This window comes from Callorhinchus milii, unplaced genomic scaffold, assembly GCF_018977255.1.
Source record: "Callorhinchus milii isolate IMCB2004 unplaced genomic scaffold, IMCB_Cmil_1.0 Scaffold1, whole genome shotgun sequence".
Classification (NCBI taxonomy): Eukaryota; Metazoa; Chordata; class Chondrichthyes; order Chimaeriformes; family Callorhinchidae; genus Callorhinchus; species Callorhinchus milii.
In genome coordinates this window covers 42,188,839-42,208,492 of record NW_024704742.1, presented here as the reverse complement: position 1 = coordinate 42,208,492, position 19,654 = coordinate 42,188,839, and the positions used below count along the sequence as shown (strand labels likewise).

At 41.3% G+C, this 19,654-nt stretch overlaps 1 protein-coding gene across 3 annotated transcripts in view; it reads right to left on the bottom strand.

Annotated features, from left to right (window-relative positions):
* Positions 1–19,654, bottom strand: part of slit2 (slit homolog 2 (Drosophila)) — a 283,375-nt gene that overhangs the window by 89,587 nt on the left and 174,134 nt on the right. For all 3 annotated transcript variants that reach the window (XM_042340949.1, XM_042340952.1, XM_042340959.1), the window contains exons 5-7: positions 12,529–12,600; positions 3,750–3,821; positions 1,240–1,311 (exon numbers count right to left, since the gene is read on the bottom strand). In XM_042340949.1, coding sequence (XP_042196883.1) covers positions 1,240–1,311; positions 3,750–3,821; positions 12,529–12,600 — 216 coding nt within the window. The remainder of the gene's footprint in view (positions 1–1,239; positions 1,312–3,749; positions 3,822–12,528; positions 12,601–19,654) is intronic.

Below are 19,654 nucleotides of genomic sequence, written 5' to 3'. Positions count from 1 at the left end.
TTTTTTTTAGCAACACTCTTCTGACAGCAGCCTTTTAGCTGGAGATTAATTAATTAATAAAAGTTGGCTCAGCCGTCACAAAATCAATTCAGAGCGTTTCCCCTTGACTGTATTACAGGCTCAGCAAACATGTGAGAGCCAAAAAACCAATTATGGAATTCGGAAGCTTAAGTCTAACAAAAGACAAGAAAAGTAAATTGCATCTCAGTGGTAACATACTGTCAGCAAGAAAAAAATAATGCTAATAGAAGCTTTGGCTCCCAATTAAAAATACCAATAAGTTCTGTCATGATTAGCCTCTATAGAAACTGCCTCCAAAATCCTTTTAGCAAATGACATTTCTTTTCTGCTAAACAAGATAGAATGATAATTCAATATAAAATGCTCCTTTCATATCCTTTTCTGAGTTCCTCCTTTTTTTGTTTAATCACAGAGAAAGGATTACCAGATTCCTTTCCCTCGAGACTCGTGCTCAGTGCAATCTGTGGAATTAAAAGACGCAAATGGCAGTGAGCAGGGGAATTAAGTCAGTTGCTTCACTAGGCAGGACCTTCATAGGAATATGGCTCCCTTCCAACAAGCAAAAAGCACCTCGCCATCAATAAACTATCAGATAAATGTATCCCTTAAATTAGGTAAATTACTTCAGACTGGCTTTCCTGTTCCTCAAAGTAAAATAAAGGACGCCAAGAACCATAAATCAAGTTGCCTGCTCGCAATGCTTCTTTGACTATGTAATGTAATTTCATCAGATCCTTTTAGTCAATGCATTCAATCCTAACAAAATACACCCTAATGGGTATTGAAGCATTGGCCGCAGTCTAGCATGCTAATTTTCCACTATGGAGAGATGATTGGATAGACGGTTACTTTTAATTAAGTATTGTACATTGCAATACAGGCATCCCAGCGCAACTGAGTTCAAACATACATCAGTGCAGTGCATTAATACTTTGCATTTTGCATCAAGGTAGCACAAAGAATGAACATCCTAGATAAAATATATTTTTGTTGTGTTTTGTACCAACCATTCTATTGATTCTGACCACTCAATTTATATCTTTAGGATAATCTCTAGGAAGCAGCTACAATGAGATTTAAACCCAAGGAAAGATTGTACATGCTGATACAGTCTCTAATTGTGATGTTATTTGTTTCTAGTTTGAAGCATATTATTTTATCCTCTATGGTTCAGCTCATAAAAGTAAAAATATGTTGAAATGGCTTTTTTTTACTTACAAGGTTCTGAGCCTGGGCATATGGTTGAAACTCGCCACTGAAAGCCGGGAGATGTTGTTATTGTTAAGGGTGCTGTAAAACAAGAGATGCTCAAATTTCACAAGGTTATCAAAGTCTACCTGATTCTGGGGTTAATCTGGAGGTTTCTTTGCTGATAATAAAGCTGCAAACCCATGACTGGTGATGGAGGGGAAGAAATGTATTCTCTTTTTGTGAGCGGTTCAAAGAACTGTGATTGAACTGCTTTAAATATTCTTGTTCTGTACGACTGAGTATTTGATATAAGATCATTATTCATGACTGTATGCTTTATAACAGAATGGAAATGTGGGCTTTCAAAAGGCGGACATGGTCAGCCTTCTGACACCAGCAGCAACTGTGCCCTATCTCACTTTGAAATGCTGATAGCACTTGCTTGCCTTTACTGAGCGCCTGCTTGCTCTGTTTAACAACGCAATTACAGTGCATGGCAACATTTAGATGCAAATCATAAAGGCAAAAGGCTTGGACAACTTTGTTTTCAGTGTTTCCAGTTACATAAAAACAGGCTGTCTGTTACCAAGAAAACTACTACAAAATCAGTGACATTTTATCCAAATATTGTTTTCAAATGAAGTTCATTACACATGCCCTTGTGTGAAATGTGGTTACCATTAAAGATAGCAGCCTTTAAAGAGATTTCTGACCTTGGTTTATTCATTGCCTGGTAAGGATGACAGTTTAGCTCCTGTGGTTTCTGAATAAGGCAAACTCCATATCGTCAGATGCTTGTACCAAATGAAGTTGCATAGGAAAAAATCTAAAATTTAGGTCAGTAAAATAACCGTGTCTTCAAGCAACTTCATTTTGAGTCACTTGGGAAGATGGACCAGCTAAAAATAATAGGGTCAGGCAGCAGAATTTTGCTTTCAAAACAAATTCAACCTACCTCTGGTGGCCCGGTCACTCCCTGCCCACCATGTCGACAGCTGCTCTCTCTCTCTCTGACATTCTTGCAAAAAGCTTACAGACATTTTCGGAGAGGAATCTTACTGAACACTGACAGTTATCACAACACCATTGGTACAGTGATGTCTGAGCTCCACAAGATTCCTTCTCTCTAAACGGTCACTATAATTTACAGCCGTTCAGTTGGATTACACCGAGGGACCGTGCTCCTCAAGGACATTGCACAGCGCTTCTATTTTATAGCCATTTTATGAACTAGAGGTTTGGAAACTGAATGTAATTTTCTTTGACCTTTTATCCTGTGAAGCTCAAGCAGACCTATAGTTGCCTGGTGAGATATCTTAACCATAATGTTAAAAGACAGCAAGCCAAGGACTTAAATCAATGCTTTGTTTTTATAAATAAGAGAATTTGGTATGGACTGCACTAGATTTAGCCGAGTGAGCAAAAGTGACCCAGACATCCCCACTGAATCTAGAGCTGCAAAGAAAAGCACCACAACCCTCCCCCCAAAGAACAGAAGAAGCAGACATTTTAACTGCATGCAGTAAATCAGGTGCTTGGAAACCCTTTATCTGAGTAGCTTAACGTGAGTTAATATGTGCCATTTCCCGCAAGGCTCCTTCTTTTACGTCAAGAGTTTAGAATTAATTGACTTGATCTTTGACAGCTACTGAAACCAAAAGGTTTAACCTTTCACAAATAAATGGAGCCAAGGAGCTACTCTCTGCAAAACTTCCATCCTTTTAATTGAAGAGTGGGATAGCCTTTGTTTAAAATATCTGGGTGATTAAAATACTTGCAAAAAGAGGAACTTACTCTTAGCTTCCTCACATACCTACAAATACCCAAAGAATGTAAACCACTGAGTCACAAGGCCAAAGATGCCAGGAATGTGTAATGTGCTCTAGATTTTCCCAGCTTTGGCTTTTCTCTTCATCACAGATTCTATTGAACTGACAACTCCCTATAGTTTCCATTGGCAGCTGTTAAGTACTGTTCATAAACTCCCTTCAGTTTTGTGCAGTGACTCTAACTAATGCTTTTTTCTGTACATGCTCATGAGCTTTAGTCTAGGACTGACGTTAACCTTTTCATCACGAGTACAGTTGACCCATAGTAGACGACTGTGGGCAACTCACGTTTTGTCTTACTTTCGAATCTGAAACAAATGTCACTGCACGTGACAGCAATAAAAGTGAACCATTTCGAGTCGTTATTGATACAATGAGGTGGCTTACAAATGAAAATTCTTTTTCCTTGACCTGACATCTCTGTCAGGTACCACGTCTGCCTCTTTGCCTTCAATAATACCTTCCCGAGTACATGCCTACTCTCCCCTGCGTGGGCAGTTAAACGAGAAATGTAGAGGAGGCGTCTCTTTAGTCTCTGGGACTTTTGCAGAGCTTGAAATGTGGAGTGAGAATCGTTCTTGAATATATCATAAATCTTTTACAGCTATTAGCCTAACACAAAAGCACTGCAACCTTTACATAAACTAACATGTCTGTTATCCCTGACTGAAGGGCTGCCTTTCACAGCCAGATTGAAGCAGTACTCACAGCACTTCCAGGTCTCGCAGAGCTCGGAACGCTCCATCCTCAATGCAGCTGATTAGGTTGTAATCCAGTTGCCTGTTAAACAGATTAGCAGGATAAACGTAAAGAAGCAGAACATTAGCAGTGTTAGGTACCCTAAAGCTTCCATCTATGCTGACTCTGTAACCAGGCCTGCGACTGTGGAAGTGCTCTTACAGGTGCTCTCCCTCTCTTTCTCTCTCTCTCTGTTACACATCGACAGATACACAAGCACATGCTCTCCCGCTCTAAAATATCTCTGGCATTAGAATTGTTTTTAAGTCTGCACCGAACACCTGAAAACGTTTGTCCTTCCCGAGAGCTTTGCAGCAAGAGAAGCGCAGGAAAGCTCCAGTAAATAATAACCGCTCCTTATATTAAATGCCAACGGAATGCAATTTCATTACATCAAGAAAAGCTATCCATTAAAAGCTTTCAGCATCATCTCACTGAAACAATTTCATTAAGGAAAAGGACTGTAAATCACTTAATGTCACAGTGTTCCCCTCGGTGACCTAACAGAATCCATTTATCAGAGGAGCACAGCTGCATGTTAATTCCACCATCCTTGGCGAGACCAGGAGAATTCTCTCATTCAAACGCAGCCCTGGATATCAGTCTCTGGTAACCACTATCAAACAAGTAAAAGCACAGAGGACAACCAAATTTCACTTTGCCAAGCACTCAAATTTATCATCAGATACAAAATGGAACACAAAAAAGAAACCCTTTCGGAAACCTTTTAACTGATCATTTCTCCTTGCTAAATATAAATTCTGCTTGACACCAACTTTTAAATGGAAGTGATTTTGAAGCATCAGTCTCTGATTTTCTGTATCAGAAGTGTTTGGATACCCGGAGGGCTGAGAGCAGAATACTGAGGAAAGCAACAGCTTCTGTGCACAGCATCCAGGGACAAAGCAAGTTTGGTTTGTTTCATTTTACTCAAACCACTATGGATGCTGGAGAGTGGTTACCAGTGAATTAGAGACACTCTCCAATGGATTTTGAGCATTCCAGAACATTTTGCACTGAAGCTTTATTTGACAAAAAAATTCTGCAATTTTTAAGCAGGAGCATGGTCCTGCCCATAATTAAAAAATACCCTCCAGTCCTGAAAGGGTTTAACCTTCAGTGATTTTCTATTGAATCCAAGTGACTGGAATGAAGGAAGGGAAGGTCACAGGGCTTAGAACCTGGTGCTAACATCTGGTCATTGATGCATTGGTTTGCTGAAACCATGTCCTATTGGATGGTCTCCTAATGTAACATTCTTTCCTGGACATTAAAATTACAATACAATACAAAATTACATTTGTGAAGCGTCTTTCACGTCGGGAGGACGTCTCAAGGCGCTGAACAGTCAGGGATGGGATTAGAACCCAAGAGGCAGGAGGGGCCAGGCCATGGAGGCCTTCAGGGTAATGACGAGGATTTGTCCTCGTCTACAGTTTGTGGAGGGAAGAATTGGGAAGCCCTACAAGCTGGACGTTGGCATAGTCGAGCCTAGGTGTAATGAAGGCATTTATGAGAGTTTCAGCGGCCTGAGGGGTGAGGCAGTGGGGGAGTCAGGCAATGTTGTGAAGGTGGGGAAAGGCAGAGCTAGTCATGGCACGGATGTGGGGGAGAAAGGGCAGTTGAGGGTCGAACAATCGCCTAGGTTCCTGACTGGCTTGGTGAGGTGGGGTTTGCAACTGTGGATGCTGATGCTGGCAGTGCCTGAGGTGCAGAGGCACTTGCGCAAGCCAATCAGGAGACGTTCTACTGTAGAGAGTTGGCTCTCATCCAAGAGTTGATGTCTGACAGGACAGCAGTGGTCCTGGAGTCGAGGGTGGAGGAAGGGAGATCGAGTTGGGTGTCAGACGCATACATATGGAAGTTGACCCCATGTCTGCGAATGAAGCTGGGAAGCAACAACTCTTTCAAGGACCTTGGAAAGGAAAGGGAGGTCGGAGATGGGGTAGTAGTTTGTAAGCAGGGATGGGTCCAGTGAAGATTCTTTTATGATGGGGTGATGACAGCTGTTTTTAGGGGGGTGGGAATGGTGCCAGTTGACAGGGAGAAGTTTACAAGGTCTGAGAGTAAACGGGCGAAGAGGTGGAGCTGGGAGGTAAGGAGAGAGGTAGGGATGGGGTCGAGGGAGCAGGTGGTGGGCTTCATGCGGGTTATAGTGGTGGTGAGAGAGGAGTGGGAGACAGGTTCATAGGTGTGGAGGGAGGGATGGGTAAGGCCTTGAGTGTGAGGGAGAGATGGAGAGGGGTTGGCAGTTGGGAGGGCTGAGGCAGCTAAACAGATCCCCTCGATTTTGGTCTCGAGGAAGTCCAGCATCTCCGCATAGTTGGAATTGGAGGAGAGGATGGGCGTGGCATGAGAGAGTGGACGGAGGAGCCGGTTGGTAATTGAGAAGTAGAGCCTGTGGTTGTCCTTGGCCTCTTAGATTATCTTGGAATAGAAGGCTGATTTAGTGGAGGCAAAGGAGGAGCGGTAAGTTTTTATGTGATGCAGCCAGATCTGCCGGTGGACTATTAAATCAGATTTAAGCCAGGTGGGTTCAGCGGAATGCACCAGACCATGAGTGAGCGGAGGTGACTGGTGTATCACGGTGAGTTGCATGAGGAGGTGGTGGTTCAGGAAGTGAGGGGGGCAAGGGCATTGAGAATGGTGGAGAGGGAGATTTGGAGGAGAGTGACCGAGGAGGATAAGTCGGTGCGGGAGGTAGGCCAGAGGGAGAGGAGTTCAGACAACTCCAGGGCAGCAGAGAGGGAGTGTGGGGAGATTATTTTCCAGGGCTGGTAGAACATGGAGATGAGTTGGGTGGCGGTGGGAAGAGGGATTGAGGAGATGAAATGATGATCTGAGATGGCTTTATCAGTGATGGTGATGTCGGGACTCCCTCAGCCTTCCTTCTCCTCCTAGCTACAAACTATTAAACCCAAGTTTGCCATTATCTAACCATTTCGTAATTATCTTGCTTTATCTCCTACGTATTCTTTCCTTGGTGGTGTCCTGCCTTGGAGGACCTTGGCCCTTCCCCTAGATCTCTCAACTAAGAAGAGGCTTATGAGCAAGCCTTGATAGTGCTAGTAGGCATCACAGCCGAGCCTGGTGTATTGTCACCAAACACCCAGATGTGTGAACCATCAAGCAGGAGTCAATGGATAGAAAACAGGAATGCTGACTGATTTTTTTCATCCCTCAGCCAGAGGTGTTGAGGTTATGTGTAGCTGCTTACTGCTACTCCAGCTCAGATCAGCTAACCCAGCACAGACTGCAGATTCAACCTGGTATTTTCCCAGTTTGCCCAGCTCAGCTACCACAGTGGATATTGCATTTACCCATGAAGGAAAATAGTGATTATGTCGATATTCATGCAAAAGCTCTTTTATGGAAAATGAGTCAACATCTTCTAAAAGAATTTTACTCCAAAAATCGTGTCTAATGACATCATTTGACATTTCAAATTGGCTGCATTTGCTTACAATATTTTGATGTTTGATGACAATGTGGCATTCATATAGCAAATTATAGATAGTAGCAGAACTTCACTGCATTACTGTACTGAGAACACAAATTACGTCCACATATTACAAGGAGCTGAATTGAGCTGTCTTCGGCTAATCTCACCTTTGCTTAAAGATTGATTCACAAGAAGATGATGCAGTAAACTACTGAAATTCACAACAAAATCCAAATTTAGCAATTTTACATCAATAGATCTCAATTAGATGCTAAATTGAGGTCCCACCTGCCTAATCTGGTGGACATTAAAGATCTTGTGGTACTATTCAAATTTAGAAGGGAGTTTCTCACAATGTCCAATAATAACAATCCTTTAATTTGATATACCCCCTCTCATGTTGGGAGAACATCTCAAAGCACTTCACAGAATTTACTGTAAAGTGAAGTGATTGCGTATCTTGTGGGTGACAGCGGCAGCCAATTTGCGCACAGCAATATACTACAAACAGCCATAAAGTGAATGAGCAATTTTATTTGGGAATTGTTGGCCAGGACACCAGGAGAAACAATGAAAGGGCTTTAGTAACAAAAAGGCTTGTGGTTAATGACTACGATACAGGGAGCTCAGCTTTGGCATAGTCCAGTGAAACCAATTCACTGGGGTTTACACTACAGCACACAGTGAGATAGCTTCACATTAGTTCAATCATTTCCCTTCTGAAGCTCAGAAGTGAAAAGCTCCCGGTACCAGTATAAAAAGGGGCTAAGCATCTAAAATGAAATTGATTTGCTATTTAAGTTGGGGGGGATGGTGGTGGGAGGGAGAGGGGTGGGAGAGGAGAGGGACAGCTAAAATAAGCTGAGCTGATCAATTGGATGTGACTTTTACCCTCAAAGCCCACCGGGGCAGCCTCTCATTTCCATGCAGCTGCCTCCAGCTTGGTGGACAAAGTGGTCCAGGTCACAGGGGCTGCATGATCAATGTCAGCCTCACTGCAGAGCAAACTGACTCGAGAGCAAACGTACTAAAGTTCCCAGTTACTAAGCTCCCTTTGAGTCTGCAAAGATATTTACAGAAGTTTCTCTCAAACTCCGATGGAAGATTTGTTTTTCTGTGGACGGATATAATTTAACCAGAAACCATGGAAACGATATGCAGGACTGTGAAGATTCACTTCGATTTCATTATTAAGCCTTCAAATCGAGTCACTCCCCGATAAGTGTGCTGCTGTGCTGTTTAGTGACTTGCTGATATGGAAATTGCCATTCGGTTCAGAAAGTAATATCGGAAGCTTCCAGATGCTGCTATTTACACAGATTCAAACTAAGTACCTTCACTGCCTCACACTCGCTGCCTGGCTCTTCTTTCATTCTATTTCTACTATCTGCACAGAATCAAAGTAGGAAGAAGAAATGCCAAGCAAAGGCATTGTTCCATGATCCACTCAACTCCTGATTCAGCGCAGGTATGGGCTCAATAACCATGAGATTAAGGAAGGATAAGGAGAGAGGTCTTAAATCCCGCACTGCCAGGAGTTAGCTAGGACCTGCTATACAAAGATCACACAAGACTTGAACCTGCTTAGTTTCAGTTTTATTGGACACCAGAGACTCAGAATTCCACCTGTTTGACCATTTTGTCTTAAAATCTAAGTGTAGAATCAAAGTGCAGAATTGAAGTCTTCATCTTCTTAAGACCCTGTTTTTAACAATTCTTAAAATAAGTTTTCCGAGTTAAGATAAGGTTTTTAAGAAATTTACATAATTTTTGCACAATCTAAAATTTTGAGATAAATTAGCCTTAAAAAGGTTACGATTAGGTGCAATTTCAAACCTCAGCAGGGGTCACCATGCATGTAACAGATGGAAACAGCTGATCCTGTCTCAATACCTGGTCCGTGAAACTGTAAATCTGCTGCTCAGACTATGCGCCCACAATACTGACATCTTTCAGAAAATAGGCCTATCAATTATTGCTCACTAACTTCTTCCTGACAAGATCGTCTCCTCCAATCATCCCTGTTAACCTGGTTCTGTGCACCCATCTTCATGCACTTAATTTGTCTATCCCACCTCCAGTCTCCTGGATTAACTTCTTTCTCTGTAAGACTGCATTGACTTCCTGACAAGTACCCTTCCAGATGTTATCGTCAAAGTCATGATGGAACAGGGGTGTCCCAAAACACCCAGTACCACTAGGACTAGCTGGCAGACCAGAAATTAAACACATTTTAGTCCCTGATTTACTTATCAACATTCAACATAATTCTCCTGGATTTCTGTAAAGCAGCTGAAAAAAGCAGTCCACCACTATTCTGTCACTTACATACCTTCAAGTCTTTCAGCAAGGGCGATAAAGACAGCTCCTGAGTAGCATCTGGTAATGTTTCTGGGAAACAAATTGGCTAAAAACTGTCGAATGTTGGTGCGTAAGGCCGTTTGCCAGTTATTTTGCTGACTAATGGAAGGGGAGGGCGGGCCCCTTTGATGTAACTTTCCACTTACGAACGCACAAAGTGAATTGCCATCAGTTTTCAGACGATTACAACCAAATGGCTGTTCTCCACTGCCAGCACTATTGGGCTGGGCTTGTTGTTTCAAATAACCTTGAAGCACTTCCTCAGCAGTACTAGCCAACAACAAGGGTTATGTTGATTCAGATTCTCCCACTCTCTGCTGAAGATATTCTTTAGTGCTGCATGCTTGTAGTTTGTCTCAGAGGCTTGTAGCCACAGTTTCTAATTTCATTATACTTAATTTTTTAACAAGGCTATTTTATTAATAATTTAGTTAATAGCTTTTATATATTTGATGTCATAAGATTTATCTATAACATTATTCTTTAACCTCACGCTCAATTTATCAAAGTAATTTAAATTACGACAACGGCACAAACTGTACTCCTGACACAACATAAAAGAGAAATTGTTACTTGACAAATTGGAAAATCTCGTAATACCATCAAATTTGCCTAATGCGGTCTGCAGGTTAATTTGGAAAAGGGTGAATTGCATGTTGGTCTATATCTCATTTTCCTGAGCTGTCAATGTATAAATCAGTGCTGACACAGCTCTGGCTATGCTCTTAAATCATCTCCACTACGTAGGTGCTATGGTGGAGGGTGAAGCTATTGGGAAAATGTTTAGATTTAAAAACAAAAATATAATTCTCTTAATGTTTTTCTCCCCCGTCCCTAATTTTTTTTTAAAAAGCTTGCCTTCCTTTTTGGATCATTTCTACCTTAACTTTATCGCATTGAATTTATTTTATTCTGCTGCTCTCACTCCCTTGACGTGTGAGTGATGAAGAATACAGAATGCCCACCCGTGAATGAAAATGATTTATGGGAAACGATGGGAAAGTGGAGACAGAGTGATGCTGGTATCACTGCCTGAAAGGTGAGGGTGAGGAAATCTTTTGACATTTGCTGTGCCTTCTTTTAAATCGGCACTGTTCTCAACGTAGGTCATGTTTAAACTCATGACCCATTGTGACTCTGTGCTGAATTGCTCAATTTTTAACCGGGAACAGCAGCCCTCATTTCCCACCCTACATTTGAACGCCCCCCGACAGTAAGAATGGAAGGAGGTGGTGTGAAAACGTAAATGTTCACGACCGGAAGGTCAAATGGGAAGATAAAGATTTCCAAATAGCTAGCTCGCTGTAGTCAAGCTGTTGGTTTAACAATTGGACCATCCATTTAAAAAAAACTCCGTCTGCTGAATTATACAGAACAGATGGTGTGTGACATGTGGGAGGTCAAGACCAGGTGTTGACAGTGCAACAGTTTAAAGCCTGAAAACTTTAAACATGGATAGACTGGTGCTGAAAATCAGGGATCTTTGTTCAGTCAAAAGGAAAAATAAATTCTGTGACAAAAATGCCACACATCCTAAACTCCCTCATTGTTCCGAGACAGCAATAGAATGCTATTGGAAAAATCTTCAGTGAAGTTATGGGACGAGGCTATTGACAGGGAAGATATTTTTCAATCTCATTCAATGAGCCTAGGAGAAAAGGATGAATGTGAAACTAGAATGCCTCAAGCTACAAAAGCTTTAACATGGAAGAGCCATTACAGTTTTCCACAGCAGGAATTCAATACTGTACTACTCTAACAAAATATCAGAAAGGCTTAAAGTATTCATCTGTTCTGTTTTAGCTAACACCAGTTCTTTCAATAATGTGCTCTCCAGGTATCACAGAAAGTTAGATCATGGACTGAAATCCAAAACTAGGCACAATGGATATATAAACTAATAATGAAACACAGTAAAAACAGCAACTAGAAAATGTCACCACATTATGAACACAGTCCAAGCCGTAGGCTTCAAGAAAATTATCTGGAGAAAAGGGAGCAGAAAACAGAACAAATACATACGGTACTACTGACACTATCTTTCTTGCAAAAGAATTAACAGTACTAAGGAATTGGCCACACTGCATTTCCCAGATTATCTTTTCCCACAAAAATATTGTTGCCCCCAAAATGCATAGTCACTCCACTCTACAGTATATGCTGTGAAGAGCTTTGAGAAATCCTCCTGGCGTGAAATGGCAAATGTAGAGATTATTTATTATATGGAGACATTTTGGTCAAATTTTCCCATCCCCCATTTTGCATCACATCTCAAAGGTTGTTTTGCTACTACATAGGAAATATTACATCGACTTGTAAATGGCGGCGGGGGGAGAGGCGGGTGGGCAGAATAATATACTCTCTGGAGGCCTGAAGCCTTGACTTTTCCCAACCTGTGCCTAAATAACAACTCTGGGAAAAGGCAACTGCACGTAATGGAACTGTATTGTACTTTGGTGACGGTAGGTTAGCCCAGCCTGAGTAGATCCCACACTGCAGATCCCAGATCCTAATTCACTTCGCTCCTTTTATACCACATTGGAAGGACTCTGAACACTCCATTGGTAACCTTGGCATTTGCTGAATAGTAAATATCTCACATGTAGAATTCTTAATCATTCCATTTGAAGTCTCTTAAGCATGGTGATGGGTTTCCACTGATGTCAGACTCTTGGCTGACCAAACAAAATGCAGATGCATTGGAAAAGAAGTGCTAATCAGCAACAAGCTTATTTACACAAGCAAACTTAGCAACTGACTATGCACACAACAGACATTAAGCCCAGATATAAAATGGGGCTATGTGTTAATGCCATTTCTGCACGCTATCACATACATATGCAGTATGGGGCCATAAAAGGAGGAACGTTTGAATTCAGGTTTGCCAGTTGTAACTACATGGTTTTCATTTCTGGAGCAACAAATAATCGCCATAAAGATACTCACAGGTTTTTAATGTCAACAGCTCCACGGAAAGCCTTCCTTGGAATAGCGTGGATATGGTTTTCACTCAGATCACTACAGTAAGAGAAGGAAACAAAAGATCAGATTTATTAGTGTCTCATCCAGCAATTGCTGAAGTCTGACAACACAACACTTGAGCATATACAGGAGGCAATGCAATGCAGTTAAAACACTTTAGACTCTTCACTTTCTTCCCGGACTTCTTTATTTGCACCGCATCAATAACAGCACGGCCTTACTCTCGCTAAATATGCGCATGTTTCTGCAGTCCTGTCGCAAAACATGAAATTTATTATATTGGCATGTACATGGATCATCTGGCCCAAAAGGAAAAGACTGAGAAATGGCAGTGCGAGCCTTTAGCACCTTTGCAAAATAATAGTAAGCTACAAGTTTGCATTTGTGATTTTATTACGTGGAACACTCATATTTATGATTTGCCGCAGTAAAAGTCTGGTTTGCTGTGCAGTTTTGCTGCGATGAACGTATAGAGGGAGATGGGACCTCTATGCTCTTATTCAATTTTCAATGCACTTTAAGTAATCTGTAAAATGGAATATGACTGCAGTGGCCCCGACAATAAATCCAACACCATCAAATGAAATAAGACCCAGTCATTGTTACAATAGCTCAAGGTAAAAGGATTTAACCCTTTTCACGCTGAAGCATGGTCACAGGGACAAAATGTTTTTACAGGATCCACGCTTCCGTTCAACAAAGGAAATGAATCCAATCCCTATTTCTGATAAAGCTTTTCATTTCATGTCTGTCAACATGCCTTTATGTTACACAATTCACATAAAAGATTGTCACAAAGCAATTGAGTAGGTTTAGAAGCAAATTCACTTCATGTGAATATGACACTTTGCTCTGAAGCACAAAATATCTAGTGTAACCTTCATGCTATACTTGCAACAAAAGGTAGCATGTGTTTTGTTCTAACTCCTGACTCCTCTCTCCACCCCCACCCCTCTCCCCCCGCCCTGCCCTCGTCCCCCCGTCCCCCCATATATATGTTCACTTGAAGGCACAGGCGCCTGGTGGTGTACTTCTCTACAAGTGCTGGTCACCCTCTGGTACCTATCTCAGCCAAATGCCATTCTTCATTTGGATGTCTACACAAGTAGTCTCGGCCGACTGGGTGACTGTGGAGGCATTTCAGCCAAGCCTAATCCTGTTCTAACTTGACATCCATACTCATGCACTTTCTGGCAGGGATCACTGATGGTGATCAGCAGTGGGAACGCTTGCTGATTTTCTTCCTCTTGGAACCAAGGCTGATAGTAGCACTCCACTGCTGGCTGAAATCATCTAACTCAGCACAGACTGGGCATTAAACCCACCTGGTTGGCTCGATACCACAGCATATTTGCCCACTGGTTATTGTGGTGGGACAAAGAAATCTTTGATTGAATGAGGCCAATGCTAATAATGACAGTCAAGGCTCAGTGCATTCCTATAGTAGTGTACAGTTAATTTGCCCCAAACTTCAGTATACTGGAACACCTTCAATGGGTTAGCTAAAAGAGATCAGTGTTATGTTTGTTGATATAATACAATGCATATATATTCAGTAGAGTTGCCTCTGAAGGTCTATGGAGTCTGGCCATGTGAATTTTAACGAAAACATTCTCAAATGCCAAGATCCATAAATTTATCAAGTCATGGAGTAATGCATAAGTGAAGTCCTGTAACTCAGTGGTTAGAGCACTCACCTTGCAACCAAGACACCTGGGTTCAATTCCAGGTAGGGCGAAAACTTGGGCAAGTTTCCTTATTCCACACGCCTAATAATAATCCCTCAAAAAAAATTGGTCATTTTCAATCTGCGACTGTTTGTGGGACGCTGCTGTGCACAATTGGCTGCCAGGTTTCGCCCACAAATATACGGTCAATTCACTTTACAGTCTATTCTGTGAAGTGCTTTGAGACGTTGAGAAGACGTGAAAAGCGCAATATCAAATGCAAGGATTATTATTATTATCCCCCACTACCTTACACCTAAAGTGCAGTACAACACGGTCTACACTGGCTACACAGGAAGAAGCCACTGACAGAACGGTACTGTCAAAAGGCAGCTTTATATTCAGGCAATGTGAAGAGATGACGATTGCCTGGTTACATGGAGCGTCTTGGGTTCCCAAAAAGATTGGACTTTGCTATTTGTACAATGGCAACAAGTGTTTGGAATGTGACTCCAGTACAGAATCGAGTGTCCTGTTGGAATTATGACTCCAGACTGGACCTCTCTCATTGTTCTGCTGAATGACAGACCTGCCTGAGAGGCACCAGCCCCATTCTTTGAACTCTCATTATGAATTCTGCCTAATCATTAAAAATCCAATGAGTGTCCTGTTTGATTGACCTTTCAGGCAATGCCTTCCAAACAAGCATCACACAAGTATTTGGAGAGACACTGGCTGGTTTCTCTGACATTTTCTATTGTTTCATCATTCGAGCTATGGGGAAGTCCAATGAAGTCTGGTCACTGGTTTGCATTCAGTTTCCTTATTTGGTCTGTGCCAAGTGAATCTCAAATAAACTTAAGTGTCTTTTTTCCATGCATATCATTTTGCATTCATGAAACAAACACTGAAGTTATTTTCCAGTATCCTAAGTGAATGTCATCCTATTGCCAATAAATTATTACTACTTTTCCATTACTACTGTTGACTGCAATAACAAGGCTTTGCATTCAGTAGGTCACTAAAGCACTAGATATAATTAAGGTATGGCAGCTTCAGAGAATTCGGAACATATATGGTTCCATTCTGTAAAGCACAGGTGTTTTTGCAGCTGAGGAAAAACAATAGCTAAATGTAATGTAGTTTTAGCGTTGTATCCAATTCACTATAACCAGTTTTTGCATGCTCCCTTTCAACATAAAATGCCTACGATCACCTTCCCTTCCCCTTTCTCCCCATCACTGTGCAATGCTCCAAGATGCTCCCCTTTGTTCCCTTGTTAAGTATCTACCTTGTACTTGTTATCAGAGAAATTGTGGGTTGCTGCAGCAGTGATGGCTGGGTCATGGCTGCCTTGCTCCTCCTTAGGCAAACACCACGTGACTCAGGGGCTCTGCGCTTGTTAATATGATCATCATGCACAGACATTGCATTCTAACAAGGGAGTCTCTCCTAACTGTGAAAGCATTTGGAGGCAGCTCCAGTCCTAAGGGAGTGCGCTCCCATACCATTCCGTCAATTAACATTTTATTCCTGCCTTTTAAAAATCTGCCTTTTCACAAGGTGACTCTTCTTTACACCATGCCCCAGCGCCTTGGGACATCCTCCCGACATGAAAGACACTATATAAATCCAATTTATTGTTGATGCTGCATTCATAGACCAGATCAAGAATCTTAAGAAATCATTTTTGATATCACAACACATTTTAGATCCTCTCTCACATGTTCTTTGAGGGCTATACAAAAGGAAGTGTGTTATCGGGAAGGATTTGAGAATATTTCTCCAGCAGAGAGGCAGTCATTAACAATAAGCTAGATCAAAGGATGTGCTACTGTACGTGGCAAAGCAGTGAAGTGCTAACACGCTGTATTGGAACAGAATTGATCGAAATGTGCAGAGTTGCCTTGTGGCTTCTCTATACCCTATCTTGAGTGCAGGTAATAGAAAAGCAATCCCTGAAATTATAGATTTTCAAGAAGAATCTTATTGTGTTCTTGTCAGTTCAACCCTCCGGGAATGGAGATTCTCACAATACTTGCATCGAGTATCACTGAGGATGCATAGGCTACCAACACTGCCTCATTGTCCTTTGAACTCGGTAGTAATAAATCTTGTGTAGATGGCACCCTGCTTATAAATTTAATTACTGGTAATTTTATTTTCCTCCAAGGCAACGCTCCCTGAACTCAGAATGACGCAACTATAAATCTCCGCTGCTATCGACCCTTTTCATAAATACCTTTACTAAGCTAAGCTCCTCAAAATAAATGGTAAAGGCGTCTACAGCAAAATAATAAGGGGTTCTGAAATTGGTGCACAGATAGCACAGTGGGAAAGGGAGCATTGGCCAAATGCTCAGCTAGCTACTCAAGGGAAGATGCCAATTTAGAACAATTGTGGACTCAAACAGCCTTAGTGTAACACTCCTACTTTGCGGCAAAGAGATAAATCGGATGGGATAAAGATATTTCCATACGGTAACCTCTACTCTGCTTTTCCTAATCAACACTGTTTCAATGTAGCTATTCTAATTAATCTGGAAAATATTAATATAAATAATGCCCTATTGATTACTGGGAGGCTGAGAGCATCCTCGAGCGAGTCGTATGTTAGATCAGGCCAGGAATGTGACCTGCAAGACAACTGCTGCCCAAAGCTCTTCTTTCTCAAGGCAGATGCTGCCTTGGATGACTTGACTTGCAGTATAAAGCAATCACCTGGTTGCTGCAATCTGTGCTTTGAGAAAGTCACTTAACAGTGAGTGAGCTGAGGGTAACAGGGTAAGATTTAAGGACCAACTGAAAGTTTAGCCTTTGTGACTACAGCACTGTAACCTGACAGTGCTGATGAGCAAGCCAGTTTCAAGTGCTTACATTGAGGATTAACACTAGAGGAAACTATATTTGTTTTTACACAGATGGCAGTTAGTGTGGAATGTTTGCCCCAAAAGTCTGTTAAAGTCCATATCAACATATAAAAGGGAATTGGATGGGATCAGAGCACATATTTCCAGGACAGACACAATTGCTGAATGTGATGTAAACTTTCTATGATTCTATAGCACTACATAGCTTGTAATAACAATTCTTGCATTTCATATTGTGTTTATGATGTTGATAGCTCATCTAGATCAAAGCACTTCACAAGTTTCTGTAAAGTGTACTGATGTATAGTTGTAGGAAAATGCAACAGGTAGTTTGTGCTCAGCAATGTTATAAAAAAAATCTGTGCATTTGATATAGTGCCTTATCATGTCATTGAAATGTCTCAAAGCGCTTCACAGAATAAACTGTAAAGTGAATTGACTGTGCATTTCGTGGGCGAATGTTCACAGTAATGAAGTGAACGTACAATTTTATCTGGAGAGGAGAATGTTCTACACACTGAGCCAGGTTGACACCTAACTACTTACGTTCATGAAAAGAACTGGCATTTTTAAAGTACTTTGTCATCTCAAAATGTTTCAAAATGCTCACAGATGATTATTGCGAAGTATGAATACGACTCTTGAAGATGTTTGACTCTCTTTTTGCTTCTATTATGGCACAATTCCATGGGCATCAGAAATCCTCTAATACCTCATTCAAGTGATTTTATGCGATAGTTTATGTGTGAATCTTGACATTTGTGCAAACATAGCATTGGAGTGAAGTAATGGAGTTTATTGATCTGTCACTGGTGGCAGGAGTTTTAGAGAAATATCATATAAGAAATATATTATAATAATAATGCAACATTGAAGCAAGGTGGCTTATGTCTAATTCTACCATTGGGCAGAATATAGTCTGGGAATAATTCTCTACTGTTTGACAGCATTTACAGAACATATAATCTCTCCTCCCCATGACAATACTGCATATGCTTTCATTTGTATAATCATAAATACATACAGTATACTTGTGTGGAACAGATACATCTAGATATTTTCTCTTTCAATAACATACCTTATTGTGACATTTCTGATACTCTGTGCCAGGACAGAAGTGAATGTTTTACTCTTACTCTGATCTGAATTTCTCCTTCTTAATATCCTGCCATATTCTGACAGTGATGAAAAATGACATATATAATTACTGGCACGTAAGGGTGGTGGAAGAAAGGAATTCACACTTTGACAGCCTACAAACAGATAGTATTATCAATCATCGCAAGCCACCAGTAGCTTATCCTGTTGTGTATCTCCTCGCACTATTAATTATTTGATACCACCATAGTCAGTGACACTACTGGAAATAACCTTGCGATATAGGGGTGAAAATGCGGTATGTGAAAACTATCACGGGTGATAATTATCACACTGTGGAACATTCCGCTCTTGAAATTGTCCCAGTTGATAACCACTGTGAGGAATATCCTTTTATTTTGTTAAAATGGTTTCGACCAGAAGGTGCTCGTTCCAGCTATTGAGCTGGCAAGTGACCCCTTTGATCCTACCACTGCACAGATCCCAGAAGACTGCAGGGCTGGTTCAGGGAGTATCAGCTAAACTCAACTGTTAAAGCTAACAATCACTGCCAAGACTTGAACGTGAATAGTGATCACTTGGGTGAGGTTCTGGAGGAAGGCAGATGCCAGAGGATCCGTACACCAGTGGAAGTCAAAATAAGTCAAAGACTTTCAGGAGCAGAGGAGGGAGGGAGAGGATTCCAAATCAGAATCAAATGATGGAAATATTTATGTAACTCATAATGTCTGGACTTAATAGGAATGCCGGTTCAGTTGCCATACAGCAAACTGTAAATGGAAAATATAGTACCAATAATTCCTTTTTAGTAAGGAGAAAAATAATGAGATTACTGTCCTGCAATTCTAGATTCCCTTAAGTAGAACTAGGAAATAATCTGGAGGAAGTGTATGAACAAGTTGTACATTTGTTGATAACTCGTGTCTCACAGTTACGTTCCAGCTGTATCAGTGCTATTCATTCATACGATCAGTGTCCAGATCGAAATGACCTTGAATCACCTCGGCACATCAGCTTCCTCCCCTCCTAAAGCTACAGCTGACAGATAACTTAATACAGGCTAGAGATTGAACCTGTACAATATCAGACATGGACTAGATAATGTAAATGGTCTGTTTCTGTGCCTTTTTGATCTATATATTACCACCACATTAATGGGGTGCAGTTATCCACTGAGCCATTGGGTGTGGGAGGGGAGGAGCTGAATGGAAAAGCCCAAAATATTGAGTTTTTTTAAGCTAATAGCTGGAAAGCTTTTCTCTATACCGCTCCCTCATGAAAGCCAAATTGTTTTCATATGTAGAGTTCTGACAGCCGTACAGACAAGCTGGGAAGGTGATCTGTCCACCTGCACCCTCTTTCAACAGAGAGGCAACCAGGCAAACTGACAGAGATTTGATCAACATCTTTGCAAAACCCAGTGCTCACTTTTCTTCATAAACTTCCAAACTTGTCA